General features: G+C 36.6%; 4 protein-coding genes and 1 pseudogene across 5 annotated transcripts; 3 read left to right on the top strand and 2 right to left on the bottom strand.

The window, feature by feature from the left end:
* The first annotated feature begins 1,807 nt into the window (after window positions 1-1,807).
* On the top strand, window positions 1,808-4,317 carry LOC106446384 (protein NRT1/ PTR FAMILY 7.2-like). Its single transcript, XM_013888096.3, has 4 exons — window positions 1,808-2,204; window positions 2,317-2,534; window positions 2,621-3,174; window positions 3,253-4,317. Exons 1-4 carry the CDS (start codon window positions 2,087-2,089, stop codon window positions 4,112-4,114), a joined length of 1,752 nt encoding a protein of 583 aa, XP_013743550.1. The 5' UTR covers window positions 1,808-2,086; the 3' UTR covers window positions 4,115-4,317.
* On the bottom strand, window positions 4,298-10,021 carry LOC106446383 (RNA polymerase II C-terminal domain phosphatase-like 1). Of its 2 annotated transcripts, XM_013888095.3 has the most exons (16): window positions 9,144-10,021; window positions 8,300-8,776; window positions 7,876-8,089; window positions 7,636-7,793; window positions 7,388-7,455; window positions 7,169-7,274; window positions 6,942-7,025; window positions 6,288-6,842; window positions 6,145-6,198; window positions 5,898-5,994; window positions 5,386-5,555; window positions 5,217-5,303; window positions 4,990-5,055; window positions 4,859-4,917; window positions 4,682-4,779; window positions 4,298-4,511 (listed from the first exon to the last, which is right to left on the bottom strand). In XM_013888095.3, exons 1-15 carry the CDS (start codon window positions 9,438-9,440, stop codon window positions 4,692-4,694), a joined length of 2,580 nt encoding a protein of 859 aa, XP_013743549.2. In that variant the 5' UTR covers window positions 9,441-10,021; the 3' UTR covers window positions 4,298-4,511; window positions 4,682-4,691. The 2 variants fall into 2 exon arrangements, with proteins under 2 accessions (XP_013743549.2, XP_022562141.2); XM_022706420.2 differs by lacking the exon at window positions 4,298-4,511 and having other exon boundaries at window positions 4,519-4,779.
* Window positions 10,022-14,762: 4,741 nt separating this feature from the next.
* On the top strand, window positions 14,763-19,342 carry LOC106446386 (splicing factor 3B subunit 2-like). Its single transcript, XM_013888098.3, has 17 exons — window positions 14,763-15,021; window positions 15,130-15,249; window positions 15,329-15,460; window positions 15,575-15,637; window positions 15,737-15,844; window positions 16,305-16,382; window positions 16,843-16,935; window positions 17,020-17,106; window positions 17,202-17,303; window positions 17,383-17,499; window positions 17,588-17,650; window positions 17,832-17,974; window positions 18,064-18,145; window positions 18,273-18,377; window positions 18,688-18,779; window positions 18,868-18,937; window positions 19,031-19,342. Exons 1-17 carry the CDS (start codon window positions 14,806-14,808, stop codon window positions 19,088-19,090), a joined length of 1,731 nt encoding a protein of 576 aa, XP_013743552.2. The 5' UTR covers window positions 14,763-14,805; the 3' UTR covers window positions 19,091-19,342.
* Window positions 19,343-20,477: 1,135 nt separating this feature from the next.
* LOC106358609 (subtilisin-like protease SBT3.13) lies at window positions 20,478-23,906 on the top strand. The gene is made up of 10 exons (XM_013798437.3): window positions 20,478-20,636; window positions 20,715-20,806; window positions 20,978-21,075; window positions 21,184-21,360; window positions 21,441-21,734; window positions 22,025-22,395; window positions 22,486-22,721; window positions 22,804-22,918; window positions 23,003-23,195; window positions 23,267-23,906. The coding sequence occupies exons 1-10, from the start codon at window positions 20,514-20,516 to the stop codon at window positions 23,821-23,823; spliced, it is 2,256 nt and encodes a 751-aa protein (XP_013653891.2). The 5' UTR covers window positions 20,478-20,513; the 3' UTR covers window positions 23,824-23,906.
* On the bottom strand, window positions 23,895-25,052 carry LOC111207931 (annotated as a pseudogene).
* Window positions 25,053-25,091: the final 39 nt, after the last annotated feature.

The following is a 25,091-nucleotide window of genomic DNA, read 5'->3' as shown; positions in this document are numbered from 1 at the left end:
CAATATACCAAACATGTTTGTGTTAATCTATCTAAATATTAAGTAAAATATAATTATTTGTCTATAAGATAAAAACATATATGACAACAACAAAAATGAATATAAAAATGTCTCAAAGTTGAACATAAATCTATTCTATTAAAACACAAGTCACAACTTTTATTCATTTGTGATTTTTTTTAAAAATTGACATTTTCTAGAAAATCATATTTAATTTATTTATAATTAACATTTTGATATCATTAAAATATCACATCTTATATAATCAATACATATAACAACTTCACCTACAAAACTGTTGTAATTTTATTTTTACTTATAACACATTTGTTGACAAAAAATCTAACAAAATCCTACTAAATATTTAATATTTTATATAATAATGCATTAATTAGTTTAGTAATTAGTAGTATAATATCATTCAAATTAATGTTAATTAAGATTTTATTATAAAAACAAAATTCTGTATGCTATTTTCATTAACATTATAAGTATAGTCGATATTATATTAAAATAAAAATACTATATGAATTAAAAATAAAATGATATTAAATTAATAAATTAACTTATTTTATTTAAAATACTTTCATTTAAAACATAATTCACCACTAAAATTTATTTAAATTTGTAAACCATGTATAAAATTTAGTAAAATAATAAGACTAAATTATTTAAAGATAACAATATATTTACATATAAAATCCTGATATATACTAAAATTATAAATGCCAAAGTATATTTTTAAATACAACGAGAAAATATAAATGATCCTAAACAAAAATATATTCTATAGTATAACTAAATAAATTTTAAAATTTATTTTGAATGGTTTTATCTATTTGATTAATTATTTATAATTTATTTTACCAAATTTAAAACTATATTATTAGGTAATAACTATTAATAACAAAGCAAGATGTATAAAATAAATTTTTATATATTAATAATTTCAAATAAAAAACTTAAAGAATAAAATTATAGAATTACATTATATGTAACATTAAAAAATAAATCTTATATTTGAAATGTGTATGTATATCAAAGTTATACATTTATAAAATGAATAAAATACCTACAAAGACGCGCGGATCAAATTCTAGTTAGTGATTAAACTTAGATTATAATAGACCAATTAAGGGGAGGATTAAAATATAAGTTAGGAGTGAAGAAGGTCGCAATCAAAGACAGCTAAACACGAGCGTTGCGTGCTTGAAAGAGACACCAAGTCCTGTTTTAATGGGGAGCAAACTTACTTTCACTTTTTCCCCACTTGATTTATTTGTTATTTTTGGCATTTTTATTTGCTGTTTTACATTTTTACTTAATTTTCCCTCACGTATTTGGTTTATTTCAGTCTCTTCCAGCAGCCCTCCAGGTGTAACTGGGCACACATTAGCTTGGCTTACCTTTTACCAGGTGTTTTTCTTCTTTCTTATATGCCTATTTATATCGTAGGATACTTGATATTTTCAATAATATTTTAGGAGTTTTAATTTCTTATACCATAATTTCTTACTGGTCATATTAGTGGTTTTCTGATTCTTTTATTCTATGGAAATCCAATAAGTAAAATGTCTTTAGTCCTACTAAACTAATTTTATATACATTGATTTTTTTTTTTTTGAAAAAATATCATTAGTGTTATCTATTCATACAACTAGCTAAAAAATACATTAACTAATTTATATAAAAAATATTATAATTAATTCAAAAATCTGTTAGAAAGCCCCCCGAAATATATATATATTTGGCAGACTGTTTTAATCTTTTTAAAGAATGATTATATTAATGACCAGAGAAAGAAAGAGACGTCAAAGAAAGGATCTCTTCTGACTCGAGCTTCGTTAGCTCTATAAATAATACATTTCTCCTTCACACTTTCATTGCAACTCAAAATCTCAACAAATAAAGAGTTTCTTTTTCACTTCCTTTTCTCTTCTTTACTTTCCTTGATTCCTGTATTTGTCTCTTCTTTGATCCAAAGGTTGCTGCTCTCTTTCTTCTCGACCAGGTTTACTCTTAACCGGACTCTCTTTCTCTCTTCAAATCAAAATCTCTTTGGATAATATCACACGAAACCGCATAGATGGATCAAAAAGTAAGACAGTTTGAGGTTTGCACTCAAGATGGAAGCGTTGATCGTCACGGTAATCCAGCCATCCGAGCCAAAACCGGCAAATGGCTCAGTGCTATTCTCATTCTTGGTAAGTCTATCGATACATATATTTTATGTTCTTGAAGTGTTCATATAGTTTATGTTCTTGAAGTGTTGTGTTTGAGATTCTAAAGAGATTTGTTTTTTTTTTATCATTACAGTGAACCAAGGGCTTGCAACGCTTGCCTTCTTCGGTGTAGGAGTGAACTTAGTTCTGTTTCTGACGAGAGTGATGGGACAAGACAATGCAGAAGCTGCCAATAGTGTCAGTAAATGGACAGGAACTGTTTACATCTTCTCTCTGCTTGGTGCTTTCCTCAGTGACTCTTATTGGGGACGCTACAAGACATGTGCAATCTTCCAAGGAAGTTTCGTTGTGGTAAGTTTCTTTCAACACTACTCTGTGTTTTTAACTAGGGTTTGTTTCTTGATCCACAAGTTAACGTTGTTTTATGTGTGTTATAGGGACTGGTGATGTTATCTTTTTCTACTGCTGCTTTGTTACTTGAACCAAGTGGTTGTGGAGTTGAAGAGTCACCGTGTAAGCCACACTCAACGTTCAAGACAGTCATCTTTTACCTATCAGTGTATCTGATCGCGTTAGGGTATGGTGGTTACCAGCCGAACATAGCTACCTTTGGAGCTGATCAGTTTGATGCAGATGACTCTGTTGAAGGACACTCGAAAATCGCGTTCTTCAGTTACTTCTACTTGGCTTTGAATCTCGGATCGCTCTTGTCGAACACCGTCTTGAGTTACTTTGAGGATCAAGGGGACTGGCCTTTAGGGTTTTGGGCGTCTACAGGCTCTGCTTTTGCAGGTTTAGTGCTTTTCTTGACTGGCACGCCAAAGTACAGACACTTTACACCTAGAGAAAGTCCTTGGTCTAGATTCTGCCAAGTCTTGGTTGCTGCAACAAGAAAAGCGAAGATTGATGCGAACTATGAGGACATGAATCTCTATGATTCAGAGACTCAACGAACCGGAGATAAGAAGATTCTTCACACCAGTGGCTTCAGGTACAGATGATTGCTTTAAAGATTCTCTGAAACTATCTTCAAGATCAGCTTCTAACTCTCTTTTCTTGTCTAATTCAGATTCTTGGATAGAGCTGCGATAGTTACACCTGATGATGATGCCGAGAAGGTGGAGAGTGGATCAACTTACAATCCATGGAGGCTCTGCTCAGTGACTCAAGTTGAAGAAGTGAAATGTGTGTTCAGACTCATACCAATCTGGCTCTGCACCATTCTGTACTCAGTGGTTTTCACTCAGATGGCTTCACTCTTCGTTGAGCAAGGCGCAGCGATGAAGACAAACATCAAAGACTTCAAGATTCCAGCTTCAAGCATGTCTAGCTTCGACATTCTCAGCGTCGCCTTCTTCATCTTCGCTTACAGGAGGTTTCTAGATCCACTCTTCGCAAGGCTTAACAAAACAGAACCCAACAAAGGTCTCACTGAGCTTCAGAGAATGGGAATAGGTCTCGTGATTGCGGTAATGGCGATGATATCAGCAGGAATAGTGGAGATATACAGACTGAAACACAAGGGAACTGCGTCAAACTCGAGCTCATTGAGCATATTCTGGCAAGTACCTCAGTACATGATGATAGGTGCATCAGAAGTGTTCATGTACGTTGGTCAGCTCGAGTTCTTCAACAGCCAAGCTCCAACTGGGTTAAAGAGCTTTGCAAGCGCGCTATGTATGGCTTCAATATCGCTTGGGAACTATGTAAGTAGTCTGCTGGTTTCCATCGTCATGAGCATCTCTACAAGAGATGATTTGCCTGGCTGGATCCCTGGGAACCTCAACAAAGGACACTTAGACAGATTCTACTTCCTCTTAGCTGGTCTAACTGCAGCTGATTTTGTGGTTTACCTGGTTTGTGCTAAATGGTATAAGTATATTAAGTCTGAAGCAAGTTTCTCTGAGTCCACATCTGAAGAAGAGGTCTGAGTCAGAGAGTTTTGGGGTTTACGCTGTGAAGCTATGGACAGTAAATATCCAAAGCTGAGCTTGTTCTGTCATATATTGGTCTTGTGGTTTTCTTTTGGGATACTCTTTTGTGCAAAGTTTTGTTAATGTTCCTAAATAAAGACAAGTTTGTGCAATTTTTTTCTCACATAATAATAATATGTGGGCTACTCATTTGATAAAAATTAGAACCAGGCAAAGCCTAAACAGTTAATAGCACAGGGACTGTTAATTGTAAAACTGCAGAAAAAGCTTTGTGGAAACAACTAAATCAACTTTACTGATATTTACTGGAGAAACTTACAGCCTGAGAAGAAGCCAAACAAGCATGCTTAGGTCTTCTCTTTGCCCCTCAAGCTGTAGCTTCTACTCAGAATGTCTGATAAAGTACACAAAAATCTTGAGTTAAAACATGTAATTACACAAAACAAAAAAAGCATAATCTGTCTCTCTATGACTGATTAACTGTTTGGGGAACAAAAGGGAACTTGTCAAAGATATTGTCTATGTAGCTTTTAAAGTAAGAGACAATGGAATTAAAATGCAGACATGATTTTTGTTAAGAGGATCTTCCTGAAGATGCCATCCGTTGCATGGACCGTTGAAAGTTTGGCTTCAGACGCTTGTTTGACTTCCCACCGAACGATCTGAACATCAACATGTTCTAAGATATGTATCAACTATTAACAAATCTATTTTCAATAATGAAAGTTAAAAACAACAAACCTTGAAGATACTTGTCGTTGAAGCAATGGTCCCACATTACCCAGTGCTCTCTCAGCAGCCTAAAGGTAAAAAAAACATCAGACAAAGAAAACAATGTGACCAGAGTAGAGGCAAGGATTTAGTTGGTTTACATTCATTCTAGCTTTCTCCCATGTTGATCCAACTCCTTCCCCTAAAACACGTCCATTTATTGCAACCTGAAACACATTACACAAAGAATCAAGAGGGGTCTCAAGACTCTCAACTTTAGATACTGGTATAGACTGATAACCCGTGAAGACATGCATGAAACTTTCTCTTTCAATAATTCCAATTAAATTTGGCACATCTCTGCTATAATCTTCATAAATGTGCTAACCTTAGCATGAAATTCTTCAGTGTGGACCATGTCAGAATGAAGTGGACGCTGAGATTGAAAAGACAGCTCCCAACCTTCCGATGCACACTGGAATTTGGTTAAGGGCAGACAGATATCAAAGATGAGAAAATTGAGAGAGCAACAGTATTCAGATTACGGAAATGCGTACCAGTTCCCTGAGCGTAGGAATGGAGCCATTGTGCCTAATAGAGCCTTCTAATCTTGTATATGTAGCAACTGGCATCGCTGTTTCATCTCCGGCAGATGGCTGATTAGTAAGGGGGCCTGCATCCCTGTGACTTGGTCCTGCATCGCCATTTTCACGAGACAAATATATATCTGCAGAAAAGGAGTAACAATAAGCCAACTGCTCACATATCCAAGACATGTCTCAAGGGACCCACAGCGTGTGATACATTTAAGTTCTAAAAACCATATGTTAATGTGGTATCATAACATACCGACACGCAACCATCTGTGGTGGCAACTATCATACTCATTGATATGGGTCTAATAATAGCATTGTCCACTCTTTTGAGAGTGGTTGACAAACTATTGAAAAATACAAGCTTAGTTGAAAATTGAGGTCTACACCCTACCCTAGAATAGGTACTAACAATGTGAAGGTGGTTTAGCTACAAAATTCAAAACGCGAGTACTTCATGAATCAGAAGGTCTTACCAGCTAAGTTCTGGATTGAAAATTCAGCAGCCTTCTGCAGGGCTTCTCGTCTCGATTTGCCAATCCCTACTCCAATTTTTTTACCACAAAACCAAGCCTGCAATGAAAAACATAGATTAAATGGACAGTCAACAAAAGTAACTCATCTAAAGGAAGGGAAGAGGGCATATGTTCCATCAAAATGACTCAGAGCATACAACATCCAAGAGAAAAAGCTTGGTAATTACAAAACAGATGTTATAAGTACCTCAATAGAGAACCGCATATTTGTACTAGCAACCAAACCCGGTTTGTAGTCCACCTACAATGTCATGGAATATATATATATATAGGAATCAACTCGCGAATGGAATTAATGGTAATCAACTACTCATGATCATGATCACACACCTTAGTTCCACATTTAATAGCAATCTCATGCAGTAATCCAACGGGATTCTCTGTTTTTGGATCCATCTCCTCCTCAGCAGCAAACCAACCATGTCTTGGCTGCACATGTGGAGGTGGAGCTTGAACTGGCGGTCTCTTTGGAAATGAAGGTTCACTTGGAGCAGCATCTCTGGGATCTTGTCCATGTTTCAATATGAGGAGCCTCCTCCTGGTATCTAGATCTAACTCTGATTCAGGTACCTCACCTTCCACACTAGCCGGAGAATTTTGCAAACTTGGCTCTGAGGGAACCAAGTGTGTAGCTACTATTGCCGGTTGTTGAAACTGAATGCTTGGAAAGGCGATAGCTGATGGTTGCGGTGCTTGTTGCATGACTGGGACTGGTGCTGGTACTGGTACTGGTACTGGTACTGGTACTGGTACTGGTACTGGTACTGGTACTGGTACTGGAGCGGGAACATAAGAAGCAGAAGCAATGGGTTGCTGAACGGGAGCAGCTATTCTTGGATCTGTATTTGCCGCCGGAAGGGCAGCTGAAGATCCACAAATTGCCTCCTGAATAAAAGGGAAAAATGTATTCAACTGTAATTGGTATCCTTAATGGATCATCAGCACATAAACTTTGTAAAAAATCAAGCCAAAAAATGTAACCACCTTCAGTATTCTCCCCACTCCAGCATCAGCCATCTTGTCACTAGAAAGTGGATCTTTGTTTCCATTTAAACCAGATGTCACGTCCTATATTGAAAAGAGAATAATCTACTGAGAAGCAGTCTAGAGGGTGAGTACAATCTACATTGTAGCATATCATTGACACAAGCTCCCAGAGTGCCTGGAAGAACATAAACTATTTTATCTGCTCACAATCATTAACGACTAACCTCAGACACCAAGTAATGGCTTACATCAGGAGGTGATGGAATATCTTCAACATCATCCTCATAAGATATTTCAGCAATCCTTGGTAGCAGACTATCATCGAAATGCCTGTTACCAAGTTCAAATACAATTCTACCGTCAGAATGTACTAAGGAAGTATCCTTTGACTTAAGTAGAGATGTGAAGGACACAAACGTGGATTATCAAAATTTACATCTTACTTGAAAAATCCACTTCTGACAACGCAAGCAAGATTTTTGGCAGCGCACAGTACCGGTGTTGCAGTTGCCTGCAGAAAAAAAAAGGAAATGAGCTATATGTAACACCAATCATTTAAAGTATTCAAGACTATGGCTTCTGATACGATTTGGACCCAAACCAAAGCCTACAAAGACCCTCACCACAAAAGCTAGCTTATGGTTTAGAGCTTAGAAGGCTTTGATTTGTTTCCCCCTAAAGTTATACTTACTTCAGCTTTAGGAGAATGGTAGGGAGCAAATGCACGAACCACATGCACCCTCGGTTGATCCTTCTCGTCCCAAACTTCCCGTCGATCATCAATTACCAGTGCCATCTTCGGATGGCAGGTGGCATTGAGAAACACATTGAAAAGTGACTTCTTGAAACCTGTGATGGTTAATTTACATACAGGCATGTAAGAAAAGATACCATGACAAATAAATAAGCATGTATAAGAAAAAAAGTGTACCAGATTTCACACAAACAATGCGAGCCAGCAAGTCATTTGCGTTTATCAAATTCCCTTCTGGATCAAGGAGCCTCCACATCTCTAATGCGTACTCTTTGTCAGCCATTGTGCAAACATATACTTCAAAACGCTTGCGCTGCTCTTTTGCTGTCAAATAGCTTCGAAGTTCCTCCCATGAAGTCCTCAACCTCACAAGAACACTTGTATCACGTTTCTGTGTGTAAATATACAGACATTGAGTCTTAGCCACAAGCATTAAGAGCAATATAGGTGCTCAATAAAGGAACGAACTAATAAAAATTATAGATTATTTGTAAACACACTTACTACTTAACTGTCTTTTAAAAGTGTAGTAAGCACCAACATATAAACATACAGGGAACAGAAACTAAGATACATATACTAATTTCAAGACTTTGCATACCATTGGATTAATGCGAGTCAAGACAATGTTCTTCTCTTGCAACCTTATCAGAGAACGAACAAGAGGCTGATGGTTGTCAGACAAGGCAGGGACAATTTCAGATTGTGCTTTAATCACCTCCCCGTTTTCAACAACCTGGTCACTTTCAACGTACTGCTTTAACAGATTTTTGTCATCCTGATAACGCTTCATCTGAGCCACCATAACAGCACGGCGTCGAGGGTCCACCTCGCTGCTCATTCTCCGGAGCAACCCCTCCATTTTAACCTCAAATGTGTGCAGGGTATTGGCCACTACGAGTGTTTCATCAAGATCAAACACAATCCCCAGACATCTAAGATTCAGCATGCCAAGACAGGAATCATAAGTTCCAGGAGCAACTGTAAACGCCCAGAAACAAGGACGGTCATTGTTGATATCCTCCGAGCACATGGCAACCAAATGAAGCTCTTCTCCACCAAGGGACATTACTGCAGTCTGCAAGAAACAATAATAAAATAATAACAGATGTGAGTATAGCATAGTCACAAGTTAGTTCAGGAAAGGATCCTAAAGCCTCAAACTTTATGCAACTCTGGCATTAAGGAATCTAAAAGATGTTTCTAAAGCCTCAAACTTTATGCAACTCTGGCATTAAGGAATATAAAAGATGTTTCCGAAAGCCTCAAACTTTATGCAACTCTGGCATTAAGGAAGCTAAAAGATGTTCCGAAAGCCTCAAACTTTATGCAACTCTGGCATTAAGGAAGCTAAAAGATGACTCAAAATCCCAGATTTCATGTGTTTATAACTTTAGTGCATCGTCTGAGTTAGGTCTTAGATGTTCCACAAGGTAATAGTATACCTTCTGGTCCCTAAGACACGACGAGTGGAAGACACTGAGAGGGTCATGAGCAGCAGGAGTTGGCGAAGCTTCAAGTTTGAAACAAAGTCCAGAAGATGAAATGGTAGTAAGCACTGCAAGAGGAGTGCATCTCTTGCTTGGTTGAGAAAAACCGCTAATTTTGATTCCCATCTTCACTTCCTCCATGACTTTCTTCTTCCTCTCCTTCATCACATCGTCTTCCTTTAGAGGGTGTATCTCCATCTCCCCAACCCTCACATCTTCATGGTACACTTGCACTCTATTACTGTTATACATATCCTTAGATCAATGGATGTTTTATTGTCTCAAACTCAAATTAGTTAATCAAAGGTCTTTGCTTTATTCGAAATCCATTGGCTTTGATTCTCAGCAGATAACAAAGGGAAAAGGAACCGACTTTGATAGATAGGGTAGATGAGAAGAACTGAAATTTTTAGTTTCTTTTAGTGTCCTCTAGATCTGTAAGTAGCGATGGTGTGAATCCCACAAAAAAACCTAATACTCTTCGTCTTTTCCAATGAACCTATCTCGTTAATGAAAAGAGTGTATTTGGGTGAATTAAGGTTTTGGTTTCGTTCGAAAGTTGACGATACTGCGGGAGGAGAAACGGTAGTTCCAGAGAGAGAGATAAGCGAAGAGTCGGATTGTTAATAACTTCTGATACGCATTATTTAGCCTTCGTCATTAGGGCATCCTCAAAGGGGGAGCAGTTAGGTGTGTGCTTAGAGTGAAAATAGTAGTATAATATTGTATTTAGGCTAGGAACATGGGACATCCTCAAAGGGAGATCACTTAATTAAGGGTGTGCTTAACCAAATAAAATTAATTAAATAATGTAACCAAAAAACTTATTTTAAAATTGATTCAAAAAAAAAAAGAAACATGGAAATTTGTATGAAACAAACATATTATTTAATTAAACAAACAAACATTTTATTTAATTAATACAAAGTTTAATATCCAAATTTATTCCATATATTCTCAATCAAATCCTCTTTCAATTGGTGATGTGCTTGTCTATCACGAATTCTTGTGTGACCATCACCAAAACCCTCGAGATTTGAAGCCATACTTACTGAAAACGAACGACCCGGAGTAGTTCCGGTTCCATTTTCTTGTTCCAATTCTTGTTCGAGAGTGTATGAATCTCGTTCATCTTCAACAATCATATTATGGAGTATAAGACATGCTCGCATAATATATGCTATTTTACCTTTCGACCATATTATGGAGTACAAGCCTCTCCAGGTTGACCAACCTCTGCTCTGAAACCCTCTCCAGGTTGACCACCCTCTGCTCTGCAAGGCTTTGCAGATCCCTGAGCTGCATCAGTTGTGTTCCGTAATCAGGTTCAGCTTGAGCCTCCTCTTCACAGCCAGTGTATCCAACCTCAGCAAGACCAAGTTGCAGAGCATAGTAACTGCTATCAGCCTCGTCTTCAGAACTATAGTCTAATGGGCTGTTTATTCCATAGTCGTAGATAGAGTCAAGTCCCATGTCTTCTTCAACCTGAAACCAAAAAACAGAGTTTGTTATTAGTTTAGAAGTTTACACTTGTGCAAGAATGAAACTAAAACATAATTCATCAAAACAAGAGAAGACAATACTGATTCATTAAAACATATCCAGAAACCAAACTGGTTCATTACAAGACTCGTTTCCTAAAGCATAAAACATATCAAAGACAGAGGCAAACAAACTTGCAACAGACAGTTCAAAGTTCCTTAAATAGTTGACGCATTAGGCTCTTTTTAATGACTTTCTCATCTTCATCAAGAGTGTCATTGCGGGCAATGAGGGTATCAAGAAGTGACATCTTTTGGAGTTCTTTCTTCACGTCCAAATCTATCTGTTTCATCTCCCATATCTGACTAATGTTCGAAGCTGGGGCATCCTTGTCTTTCCCTTTGTTCCTTAACCTTTTCATGGCCTTTATATCAGGAGGCCTGCTCTCATGCTCACCAACAACAGATTCTGTAGATGGTGCTGCATCATCGGCTTTTCTCTTGTTAGTACTGGTTGTCTTCGGAGTTGGGTTCATAGGGGTGTGGTCGCACCATTTCTGTTCAAACCGCAGGACATTCCACGCATACTCCAAACCAAACTTCTTCTTATACAGCAAAGTGAAGATTTGGTGAGCATTCTGCAGAATGTCCAAATCATTCATCCCACTAGCTTTCTCACCCTTTGCATCTGCATAGGTTCCACAGAACCTGCTCACTTCGCGAGAAATCTTTTGCCACCGTTGTCTACAATGCTCATGGTTTCTTGGCTCAGCACCATCAAGTACATGAGTACTTGATGCATAATAATCGGCTATACGCTTCCAAAAGCACCCACCCCTTTGGTCATTGCCAACAATGGAATCCTTCGATGTGTTTAACCAGCCACTTATTAGGACTAAGTCATCTTGTGTGGACCATATCCTTCTCTCTCTACGCTCTTCTGGTGTCTCTTCTGCTTGACTAGGAGGTTGACTCGGCTGGGAACTCGGTTGTGAACTAAGAAAAGGGGTTTGGGTTTGAGAAGAGGAGAAGTTTACACTGGGAGAGAATCTATCATAAGGGAAGTTAAGAAGACTAAAGTATGATTGAGACTGACTAGGATTATTGTTTGAATCCATAGGAAACGATTTCATACAAAGAAGAAGATGATGAAGAGAGATTGAGTTCACAATCTCGGGTTTAAATGGTAGTAGTTGTAGTTAATTCTTAGCTAATAACCATTACCTACTTCCATCAACTCAAACACTTATTGCAGACATTAGAGTGTTTTGTTAAAGCTTACAATATCATTTAAGTCTAAGTTTTGTTGGTTAGCTTTCATATCACTTTAGCTTTCATATCACTTTATAGTTTTGTGACTTAAACCATGAAACTAGTTAACTCAAAGCAAACTGATACACGAGAAGAGAAAGACGAAATCAAAAGCTAACTAAACTATTCAACTAAACACAACAACAACTCAATTCAAGCATTGGCTATTGAAAACACATATGACTAACTTCTTACTTTCGATAAAGGCTTGTTTGTTGTTGCTTAGCCGGTTTAACTCTCGGCCTGACTATCCGCAACTTCAATCCTCAGAAACAAAACAAAAGAGAATCTTAAGCTTCCAATTTTCTTAAGAACCTAAACGAAGCCATAAACAAGATCGACTTCCTATTTTCTTAAGAATGTAACCGTAAACAATGTATATGATCGATTAAAACGCTTAACCCATACCAACAAACCTAAACCGATGAGAACGATAAACGAAGGAGACGAGGAGACGAGGAGAGAAAAGATCAGAGACAAAATTTTGTTAAGAATCTAACCGTAAACAATGGATAAGATCGATTAAAACGCTTAACCCATACCTACAAACCTAAATCGATGAGAACGATAAATGAAGGAGACGAGGAGACGAGGAGAGAAAAGAGCAGAGACAAAACATCGGTCATACCTTCAAGGGTGATACAGAAGATCGGTGAGGAGGAGATAAAAGATCAATTCACGGTGTGCTTCGGTCGGAAATCGAACGGAACTGGCTTCTCCCGTTCGTCGCCGTTTCTGGATTCGAGAGACAGAGAGATAGATCGCAAACCCTAGGAAATGGAAAAAAAAAACCCGTGTTCCCTTTCTTTTTTTCGACCAATAGACACTTGCCACGTCGACCAGCACTTCCCTTAAGCACAGCTCTTCAACAAGCCCTCCCAAACTGCTCTTAGCCCACTTTTGGATTAAATCCAAATATATTAAGCCCAAGCACACCCCATGTGCTCCCCCTTTGAAGATGGCCTTAGGTTTTTAAAGGAAAACGAGTTTCTGTAAATAGTAAACATAATATAGTTATTGTAGAAGGAAAATAAATATAATTTGACTTTAATGGAAAAGAAATATATTTGCTTCATTCATTATTAGTCAAAATTGCTATGATAGTATGATGCCAAAAAAAAGTCAAATTTGTTATGGTTAAGAAAGTCAAATTTGATAAAAAAAAAAGTCAAATTTGATATGTTATGGAGTAGTAATCTTTCTATTTTGTCTATTTTTGTGTAGAATTGAATTATTTTATCACCTGTATATTAAAAGAAAAATATTACAATTACAAACATTTGAGGTAGTCATTTGTCATCACCACAATAAATTTTAGAATTCTTATAAAAATATGTTAGTCCATCTAAATATATAATAAGTTTTTTATTAAACTAGCCATAAATTCATTATTAATGATTTTTATTTTTTTCTTAAATAAAAACTACGGAATTGTCTAATGTAGCTAAAGTATATATATGAAAATTAATGATTTTGAATAATAAAGATTTTAAAAAATTAGTGTGTTCTCTACCATATTTATTTAATTTTAAATTAATAAAATAAATTAAACAACTACATTAACCATATGATAAATTTAGATTTTTCTGTATATGTTATATTTTTATTTATTTTTAAATGACCATAAATTACTAAAACTGTTAAAAATCTCACATTTAAATTTTTGTGATTCGTGTTTTAAATTTTTTGTTATAATAAGATACAAATGATTACAAATTATATAAGTAAGAAGTCTCATTTAATAAATATTAAGCATACAAGATATATATATATATATATCATTTAAATTAAAATATAAAATACAAAAATATTTTAATTTCAAATTTTCTTTAAATAAAAAATGTTTTGGTAAAAGCTTTGAAAAAATATTGACAACTTAGTATTTAAATTTTAAACTTAGCCTTATTTTTTTCTAAAAGAATATATAAATTACTAAAACTATCAATCCCACAATGAAAAAGTTGTTATCAATGATTTAAAGTTTTTGTTATAAAAATATACAAAATATCAAAAAGTTATATGAGTAGAAAGCATCATTTAATATATATCAATATCATTTAATATATATGTTAATGTCAGTTAAATTTAAATATATATCATATAAAAAGTTTTAGGATTAAAGAAATTTATTTATGTGTTCACACTAATTTAATTGTATATGTAATAGTTACTGACTTTTTCATCATTCAATATATATTTATTATTTCATAAATATGTTAAAAACTTATAATACATAAAAACATATATATAATGTTAATTCCGCGCAAGACGCGGATCTTAACCTAGTTTAAAGTAAATGGTAAAAAATTTTAAAATTAGTTCATGTCATTTTGTGGAATAAAATGACAATTTAGTCGCTACAGAAAATGTTTTCATTTTACAACCATTAGTTCTATTTTTTTTTTTTGATGATCAGTTCTACTTTCTTTTAATATTACTTAATGAAGAAAATGTTTTTGAAAATGTTTTTTTAGTGGTGGTAAATATGATAAGTAGTATTATGTGGTAAACATGAAATTTCCCCAAAAATAATCTAAATGGTAAATATGTGATTTTTTTTTAATTAGTTACTAATTAACATGCTTTATATAATCGATAAACAAATGAGGCGTACCGGGCCTATCGGCCCATTCGTTTTCTTTAAATACTTCTTCAAATTACTAGTTTGGGCCCAAACATGAACAAAATCGATAATTCAATGAATCGGAACCGACTTACCAATAAACCAAATTGTACCAAACCGATCCGAAGATACAATCGAATATAAATATAAATTTAGCCTCACCCTTCGTTGATTTCCTTCGGACTGTGAAACTTCCCCGAATATGACCGCCGAATCAGCAACCGCCGCACACGATAACAGCGTCGTTCCTAACGGAGATGCTACCAACGGCAACACTACTGCTTCTTCTAAGAAATCCCGCGAGAGCGACCGTCGCCGCCGCAGGCGGAAGCAGAAGAAGAGCAAGAAAGCATCTCATGCCGATGTAGAAGAAGCGGAGGATTCTGATTCTAAAGAGAACGCAGATTCGCAGCAACAGGTAATCTTTGTTTCCTTATTCTCGCATTCTAGCGATTGGAGATTTTCTAGGGTTTGCGATTGATTTTCTTTGATTAATGATATGTGGTGATCTTTGTTTTCGTCATAGGCCTCTGAGCAGATTGTGATAGAGTATGTAGCAGAACAAGCCGAGTTTGGAGATGGTTTCAACGACGAGTTTAAGGAGATCTTTGAGAAGTTCAACTTTCGGGAGCCTGTTGCCTCTGAGGTAAGACTCTTTTCGTTTGGCGTGAGTTAAAAAGTTTGTTAATGCTTAGATCTTGATGATACTGTTTTTGCTTGACTAGGATGATGCTAAGAAGGATGAGTCTGAGGAGAACAATGATGTGAGAAAGAAGGTTACCTCAGACTCTGAGGCAGACGAGGAAGATCAAGGCGATGAGCAAAAAGAGAAGGGAATCTCTAATAAGCAGAAGAAGGTTCTAATCTCAAAACTAATTATTCTCTCTAGTTCGTTTTTTTTATTCTTAGCTCAGTATATACTACATTGTTTCTTAGATTCCTAAAGTTGTGATTTGTTTTTGTTTTCTAAGCTTGAACGGAGGATGAAGATTGCTGAGCTGAAGCAGGTATCCGCTAGGCCTGATGTCGTTGAAGTAAGGATGCATTTATATTTTTCTATTAGTTCCAAATATGTATAGTTAATGCTCTCTATGTTTTATTTATTTCTAACTTTTTTTTTTTAATGTTTTTAGGTCTGGGACGCTACTTCAGCTGACCCTAAGTTGTTGGTGTTTTTGAAGTCGTACCGGAATACAGTTCCTGTGCCGAGGCATTGGTCCCAGAAGAGAAAGTATTTGCAGGTTTGTAATTTTTCTAGCAATGGTGCTGTTAGCTAATTATTATGTTTGTGATTTGTGGGTGTGTCACATAGGAGAATTATAAACATAGTGATATAGATCATCATGCCAATTAAGTTCCTTATACCGATATATGTGCCTCTTGCAGGAGAACGTCTGTGATAAACCTTGGAGCCTGGACTTGTAGGTGTAACTGGAGATGGCCCTTTTTTTGTTCCTTCTATGCATGAGTTATTTGGTGCTTAGTCTTTGGAGACGTTTGATACGTCTCTGAGGAAAAGTGTTTTATCTATCATTTAGATGCATCTGTTTTTGTATGCCTTTTAGTGATCTTGTTTTAAGATGCATCTGGTTATGTATTACTCATAGGATTCCGTCATGTTTCTTTGCGGTTAGGCTTTTGTGTTGCTTGCTCTCTTTTTCTTAAGTTGGTGGCATCTCAGCGGGGTATTAATTTTTGCAGGGAAAGCGCGGTATAGAGAAGCCGCCATTTCATCTTCCTGATTTCATTGCTGCCACCGGCATTCAGAAAATTAGACAGGTATCTTCTCTTGGACAATGAACACCATTATTTTGATATTCTATTGACCTGCACATATTTCCTCCTGTAGGTGTTTTGGTTTTATATAAATACTAAATAGTATATATTATAACTAATGCTGTCATTATAAAATTTTGAAAATCTTAATGTTTTACTTTTACTTTCCCTTTTTCAAATTGTATACTAAACTTAAGCTTTCTCTACGCAATGGCCTGCCTCTCTTTTTTTACTCATTCAACTAGATTTCTGGATGCAAATTGTCATTTCTTCTGTGCTTTTGAGGAACTCTCTTTCTTGTCAATCTCATTCATACGCTCTGTTCTATATTTTCATTTGTTCTTGTTAACATTTAATATTTTCAAATCAAATTGCTCTTTATCAGTTTCAGTTTGATGTGTTTAGGTGTAAGTCCTAAATGGTTCTACTAGTCAGAGCTAATTACTTTGTGGTTCTTGTGCAGACTTACATTGAGAAAGAAGATGGTAAAAAGTTGAAGCAAAAGCAACGAGAGCGTATGCAACCAAAGATGGGAAAGATGGACATTGACTACCAGGTTTCCCTCTATAATTTTTCACTGTGGTGTGCATTGATATCTGTTCTTTAACTGATAAGTGAAGATAATTCCTTTCTTTCGCAGGTCCTCCATGATGCGTTCTTCAAATACCAAACAAAGCCGAAGCTGACAGCGCTTGGAGATTTGTATTTTGAAGGGAAAGAATTTGAGGTACTGTCTTGTGACTTTGCATCTTTATCGTCTATTTCACTGCTTGGTTTTATTGCTTTGTGTACCTGAATCTAATTGCAATAATTGGGAAATAGGTTAAATTGAGGGAGACGAAACCAGGAACATTGTCGCATGGCTTGAAAGAAGCTCTTGGTATGGCTGAAGGTGCTCCTCCCCCATGGCTAATCAGTATGCAGGTGAATTTATTATGACTTTTGTCTTCATGATTATTTTGATTGAAATGTAATTGTTTACTAAAAAATCTTTCTCCAACAGCGATATGGTCCTCCGCCGTCCTACCCACACCTGAAAATTCCTGGTCTTAATGCTCCTATACCGCATGGAGCTAGCTTTGGTTATACTGGTGGCTGGGGGAAACCTCCTGTTGATGAGGTATATTTATCTATATCCTTAGTTCAATTAACTTTCCGTGCCATTCACTAATATATTTTTGTTGCTTCCCGTTGTTTGTGTTATGCAGTTTGGACGTCCATTGTATGGAGATGTCTTTGGCGTCCAGCAACAAGATCAGCCCAATTATGAGGTAAGTATTTTCTCCTCCCTGTGTTCTGTTTTAAAATTCTATATTCTACGTGGAAGGAATTCATCATAAAGGATAGTATGAGTGAGATTGAAACTATAACATATAGGCTTCTTGTGAACTATTTCAAAATCATCATATTTTGTTGATACAATGTGATGGTTTTTTTTAATTATGATATTAGGACGAGCCTATTGATAAGAGCAAGCACTGGGGTGATTTGGAGGAAGAAGAAGAAGAAGAGGAAGAGGAGGAAGAGGAACAAGAAGAGGAGATGGATGAAGAGGAACTAGAAGACGGCATGGAATCGGTTGATACACTGTCAAGGTATTATTTTACCTTTTCGCGACGACGTGTATCTGTTTGCTCATAATATAATATAAATATGAAACTGAATGATTTTCCCCTTTTTGCAGCACTCCAACTGGCATTGAAACACCGGATGCAATTGAGCTTCGTAAGGAACATCGAAAGGAACCCGATAGGCCTCTGTATCAGGTAGCGAACCTAATCTTTTATTTATGCATCTTCACTTTATCTTCCACCTTGTGGGAGTATTCTCTTTATTAGTCATAAAGCGAAAACTAATAACTCGAGTGGTTGGTTCTTTTTTTAATATCTGAAGGTACTTGAAGAAAAGGGAGAGAGTGTTGCTCCTGGAACAGTGCTGGGAACCACACACACATACGTTATTAAAACTGGTACTCAGGACAAGACAGGAGTGAAAAGGGTAAGCAATCGATACTTAAAATTTCCAGATACTTAATTAATAGCCATTCATGGTTGGTTAGAATTAAGGCTTGAAAATTTAGATATAATTTTGATCTTTTTAGATTGTTGGGTCAATAGGTTGTGTATTAGTTTTTAGTATTCTTCAAGTTTGTATGTTGTTTTGAGAATTGCTGGTATTAGGTAGTGTCTATGAAGTGATGGTAGTTAGTGTCTCTGAAGTTTTGGTATATACGTCTGTTGCATCCTCGATGTTATGTTTTCTTTATGACAAGTCGCAAACTTATGCAATTGTGACTATTTTTGAACAGGTTGATTTGATGAAAGGACAAAAGACGGATCGTGTGGACGTTAGCTTACAGCCAGAAGAGCTGGACGCCCTGGAGAATGTTTTACCTGCCAAGTAAGTAGTAGTAACACCTGTGTTGATTTTAATCTTGACATTAAGATAAGGAATAGTGTTCTAAACTTTACATTGTGATTTTGGAAAGGTATGAGGAGGCAAGAGAAGAGGAGAAACTGCGCAATAAGCCAGAGGACTTCAGTGACATGGTGGCCGAGGTAATTAGAGACTTCATTTATATCTGTTTTAACACTATTGATGTGAATGCGGGATGATTAACACATTTTGTAACTTTGGTGGAATGGTTACAGAATTCGAAGAAAAGGAAGCGTGACAAGGAAGGGAAGAAAAAGAAAGATTTCAAGTTTTGAAGAAGCTTCTACTTATTCATGGAAGAACCACTCTGGATTCTGGACGTGTGTGAGATAGAGTGAATTCATTTTCCTGAGAATGTGTTTAGCTTTACATAACCCTGAAGGAGAAACGGAGGTGGGGTAGAAGATATTTTGAGTTTAGAAAAAACCTAAATGCTATGTGTTACCTGAAGTAAAAAAAAACACTTGTTTGAACAAATTCGAAGTATAAAAGCCTGAAATAAATTTAGAATAAACATCGTTTCTGTATGAGATCGTTCCATGATTCTTGCCTTGTTTTAGAACTTAAGTCATGTGCTACTTTAACATGATCTGTTTTAAAGAGTCGTATGTCTATGACGTAACAAAATATAATTAATGAAGAAACATTGAATGTCCTTGAGTTACACCTCATTCCGGAAGAGCAATGTGGCGGTGACAACTGGAAGATTATCACGGCCACTCGTTACTCGCAGCCCTACCACGCCATGCGCCTTTGCCTTTCTTTCTCTTCACTCGTTTTTCTGTGTGAGAAGTGAGAACTGAGAAGTGAAGGCCTTCAAGGTTTTAAGCTAAGTGGATTTACTCACTAATATAATTACACAATGATTAATGTTTGCCAATTTTTGTTTACCGAGCTTTCATGTTCAGTCAATCTAAATATGTGTGAAATCAGATTTAAGACAGTGCACCCGATCAATTTAAAATATATCTTGGCATAAATTTTCAAACTGAAAAGAATACACATATGAACAGAACACAGACAGTGATTCATTGACAAATGTATCTTGGCATATTATTAGATTAGTTGGATCTAAATGGCAGATAGGAGAACAAAACAAATTGAGTGTAATTAAGAACATAAATAGGAATAGAAATTTACCACAAACATATATTTTCATATTGTTTTGCACACTCACTGGTAAGTAACTCTTCTTTCTGTTGTCAACACCTTATGCCCATAAATGAAAAGGTTGGATTCGGTTCTCTCCACTATAATCCAATCTATAAGTTTAGAAGTCTCTATCAAGATATAATCGTCTCTAACTAATTGTGTCAGTCATGGAACATGACTCATTGTCTAACAGCTTCCTAAGCTAGGAATCCTATAGTTTAGTTAGACAGGAATCATATGATTGATATCCTCTTATAGAACATTAGGTGAATAAACCATGTATTTCTAGCAAGTAAACAATTTTAATAAATGACAAGTTGATAACCCCTTTAACATAAGTGGGTATTTTTTAAAAAGAAGACTAAAAGCTTCTTTTGTGGGAAGTAATAACACATACAAGAAGAGACAAACCCAAACATAACCCGGAACAAAACCGAACCAAACCGATTTTGAGTCTAATCCAAAACGCCACCATGAATTATTCAATCAGCCTATATAAAGAACCATAGAGGTTATCTCTGCCACTTACACTTCTCACTTCAGAAAATGAAGAACTCATATTTACAAAGTCATAGGCTTGTGCTTCTATTTTCATTTTCTTTGGTCCTATTTCTTAACACGGAGCTGAGTCTTCTTGCATCTGCAGGAGGCACAGACAAGAACACCAAGGTATGTAACGCAATGTATATTTTCAAAATCGCTAAGAGTTCACTGATTTTAAACTTTCTAATTGTTTTTGCTAAATAGGTTTATATAGTTTACCTTGGAGAAAGAGAACACGATGATCCTGAACTCGTCACAGCTTCTCATCGTCAAATGCTTGAATCTCTGCATGAAAGGTACTTACTTTAATCATCTCCAAAATGCCATGTTTCTATAGCGAAGATACTGATAACATCTTGCATTCCTTTCTTGTAACACAAGAACCTCATCTCGCCTCTATTTTTTTTATATTTTTGTTTAACATGTGGTATTTTTTTCACTTACATCTCTCACCATGTTATATACAGCAAAGAAGAGGCACATAACTCAATGATATACAGCTATCAACATGGATTCTCTGGTTTCGCTGCACTTCTTACATCTTCCCAAGCAAAGAAAATCTCAGGTACTCAACAAAACTCACATCTATTATATATTTGAGCTTTGAACCGGAACTTGTGATCATATTAGCCTCTTTCAGTAATCTAAACCGGATTCTTGTATATAAACACAGAGCATCCTTCAGTAATCCATGTGATACCAAACCGGATTGTGAAACTGAAAACCACAAGAACTTGGGATCACCTTGGCCTCTCTCAAGTTCCAACTTCTTCTTCTCCATCATCTGTGAAAGGTCTTCTCAATGAAACCAACATGGGCAGTGATGCTATCATCGGGCTCTTGGATACTGGTCTCTCTAAACTCTCTTATCTATACATATAAGATGTCTCATTGTCTCACATGCATGTATATATATGTATGTATACATAGGAATATGGCCAGAGTCAGAGGTATTCAACGATCAAGGCTTTGGACCAATACCTAAGCGTTGGAGAGGAAAATGTGAATCTGGAGAAGACTTTAACGCCACCATTCACTGCAATAACAAGCTTATAGGAGCCAAGTACTACCAAAAAGGCATGATGGCCGAGATTAGAGGAAAACGCAAATCCATGACCAGAGAATTCAAATCCAATAGAGATGCAATTGGTCACGGCACCCATACAGCCACAATAGCTGGTGGATCATTTGTTTCCAATGCAAGCTTCTATGGTCTAGCCCAAGGTAATGAATGATATATACCTAACCCCTAACTTGGAAAAAAACCTAGCTTGAGAGTCAAGGTACCGTTCCTAGAAGACACTAGTTCGTTTTTAATGCGAGCTTCTATGGTCTAGCTCTAGGTAATGTAATATACCTCAACCCTAGTCTGAAATTAAAAGATAGCTTGAGAGTCAAGGTACCGTTCTTAGAAGATATATAACTAAACCCTAGCCTGCAAAAGAAAGATAGCTTGAGAGTCAAGGTACCGTTCTAGCTTTGTTTCCTTCCTAACTGAGTGGGATTCTTCTCAGGTACGGTCCGAGGTGGTGCTCCACGGGCCCGTATAGCCTCCTACAAGGTGTGCTGGGACTTGTTCTTCCTGGGATGCTCAATAGTTGATATGTGGAAGGCTTATGATGATGCTATACATGATGGGGTTGATGTTCTCTCGGTTTCTTTAGGAGGGGATGTTCCTGAGGGTTCTGAGGTCGATCAAGTCGATTTTGTCGCGGCTTTTCACGCCGTGGCTAAAGGGATTCCGGTTGTGGCTGCGGCGGGAAACGATGGTCCTAATGCTCAGAGTGTTATAAATGTTGCTCCTTGGTTCTTGACCGTTGCTGCAACTACTCTTGACCGGTCTTTTCCTACAAAGATCACTCTTGGCAATAACCAAACCTTCTATGTAAGTAAGCTTAATACAAAAACAAGAACTCAACTTCTTTTATTACCAATTAGTCTTAAAAAACTTAACTTCTTGTGTTGTGTTAATTAGGCTGAATCTTTGTTCACTGGACCGGATATTACAACCGGTTTAGCTTTCTTGGAGTCATACAGTCACAATACTACTGGTATGAAGGGGAAAACAGTTCTTGCTTTCGATAAACGTGTTCCAAAGGAAGGTCTAGGAGCAGTCATTTTAGCTCAAAGCGTTCCTGATGAATCTTATCCCTACATTTTAACAAGTTACGAACATGGAGCCGACATTTTACAATACATCCGCACAACCAGGTCCTCTTATCTTTAACCATATAAAGTCTGTTTTTTTTTCCTTACAAAACATTATTGATCTGATGTCAATTTCAAAACACAGATCACCTACTGTGAGAATAAGCGCGGCAACGACACTAACTGGTCCCCCTGCAGCTGCAAAGGTTGTTGTGTTCTCATCTAGAGGTCCTAACTCTGTCTCACCAGCCATTCTCAAGGTTATAATAACTAAAGCCATTGTTGTCTCTAGATGAAACATTTTTGATAGATGATTGATATCACATTTTATACTATATATGTAGCCTGATATAGCAGCTCCTGGTGTTAACATACTCGCGGCGCTAACTCCTCTTAATCCTGACAGCCACAACGGATTTGGACTACTTTCAGGGACATCAATGTCGACTCCTGTTGTCTCCGGAATCACAGCTCTCCTCAAATGTCTACACCCTGATTGGTCTCCTGCTGCTATTAGATCAGCTTTGGTCACAACAGGTTCTTCTTCTTCTTCATCATCCCTTCTTCCTCTTATGTCACCTAGACTAATCTAATCTCTTTTTTTGAAGCTTGGAGGACAAGTAAGTCTGGAGAACCTATATTTTCTGAAGGATCAAACAAGAAGCTAGCAGATCCATTTGACTATGGAGGAGGTCTTGTAAACCCTGAAAGTGCCGCAGACCCTGGACTTGTTTACGATATGGGGATCAAAGATTACATCAGTTACATGTGTTCAGCTGGTTACAACGACACATCTATCTCTCGTGTCCTCGGTAAAAAGACTAACTGTCCATCTCCTGGGGCATCGATTCTCGATATCAACTTACCTTCGATAACAATTCCAAATCTTGATCAAGAAGTCACACTCACGAGAACTCTAACCAACGTTGGACCGAACAATTCAGTCTACAAAGCTGTGATCGAGTCTCCTCTCGGTGTTACTCTCACTGTCTCCCCGACCACACTCGTGTTTGACTCTGGAGAGGTGCTCTCTTACGCGGTGACGGCTAAAACGAGTCATGAAGTCAACACTGGTTACTTTTTTGGAAGCTTAACGTGGACTGATGGTGTTCATGATGTTAGAATCCCTGTCTCTGTTCAGACAACGATCATGACCAAGCCTTGAGAGACATAAACTCAAATCTCTATTCAAAAATGTGTAATCAAGATCATTATAATAATAAAGATCAAATCATATTGAAAAAAAAACGTAACATTTCCTCATTTATTCATCACACACCATATGTTATGATTATAAAAACTTACTACATTCGCATAGTGACAAAACGATCATCAACTATAGCTATAACAACATAGCAATATATATATATATATATATATATGTATATAATCATTGTAATGACTATATATGTATATTGTAAAGATGTGATTTTTTTTAACAATAAGCGGTACACTTCTTCTTACAATCCATGGAACATCCACCACCTCCTCCTCCGCCGTATCCTTTCCCGGAGAGGCTAAAAGAGCTGAAACACTTAGCCGGACACCTCAGCTTCTTAACGTTACAAGGTCCTTTCTCTCTGCAAGTCACCGTCGGCCTCACCACACCTCCTTTTCTGTATCCACCGCTCGGACCACCGACTACGCATTTCCGAATCCGGGTAAAACCCCGGTCCTAAAGCATCGTTCCCGCTCTTCTGATGAGCTGAGATAGACGAAGATGATGAGAAGAAGAGAAGCTAAAAGGATGAGTTTCGTATGCGTTTTTTTTTGGGTGAGTTTATTGAGGAGATGATTTCTTTATGAAGGTTAGGTTGAAGAAAGCATTAAATACAGTTAAGGCATTGATTGCGTGGACTTTTTAGTGTGTTAAGAACACTTTAATGCTCGCACTTTGCAAGAAAGACTCTTGTGTGTGTGTCTCTCTCTATCATCACTTACTTAAGAGCATCCACAATGGTCGATTTCTCCAAAGAATCCTTAGGCTTTTTTTATTAATTTTTGTTTTTTTTTTTAAATAGTTAAGGATTCGAACAAAAAGAGTGTTTACAATAGTGATATCTAATTTGGAGCTCTTAGAATTAATTTTTTTTTAAAGTGAAATTTTAATTTATCAATTTTATTGCATAATTAAATTTAAAAATACAATATTTAAAAATAAAGATGCAACAATTATTAATCTTCATCACCAAATTTGTTCCAAATATTTTGAATTAGATCATTTTTCAATTGGTCATGCATATGCCTATCACGAAGATCATTCCGATTGGGAAACATATTATTCAGATTTGTAGGCCTCTCGGTTTCCACCTGTGAACTTCTGGTGACGTCTCCTTCTTCAAATTCAGATATATCGATACGAGTGTATCCATCCTGTTCATCTTTGACTATCATATTGTATAGTATGATACATGCTCTCATCATCTTCCCTAT

Source organism: Brassica napus, chromosome A1 (assembly GCF_020379485.1).
Source record: "Brassica napus cultivar Da-Ae chromosome A1, Da-Ae, whole genome shotgun sequence".
Classification (NCBI taxonomy): domain Eukaryota; kingdom Viridiplantae; phylum Streptophyta; class Magnoliopsida; order Brassicales; family Brassicaceae; genus Brassica; species Brassica napus.
Note: the sequence above shows the minus strand (reverse complement) of the source record. Positions and strands in the feature narration are given on the sequence as shown.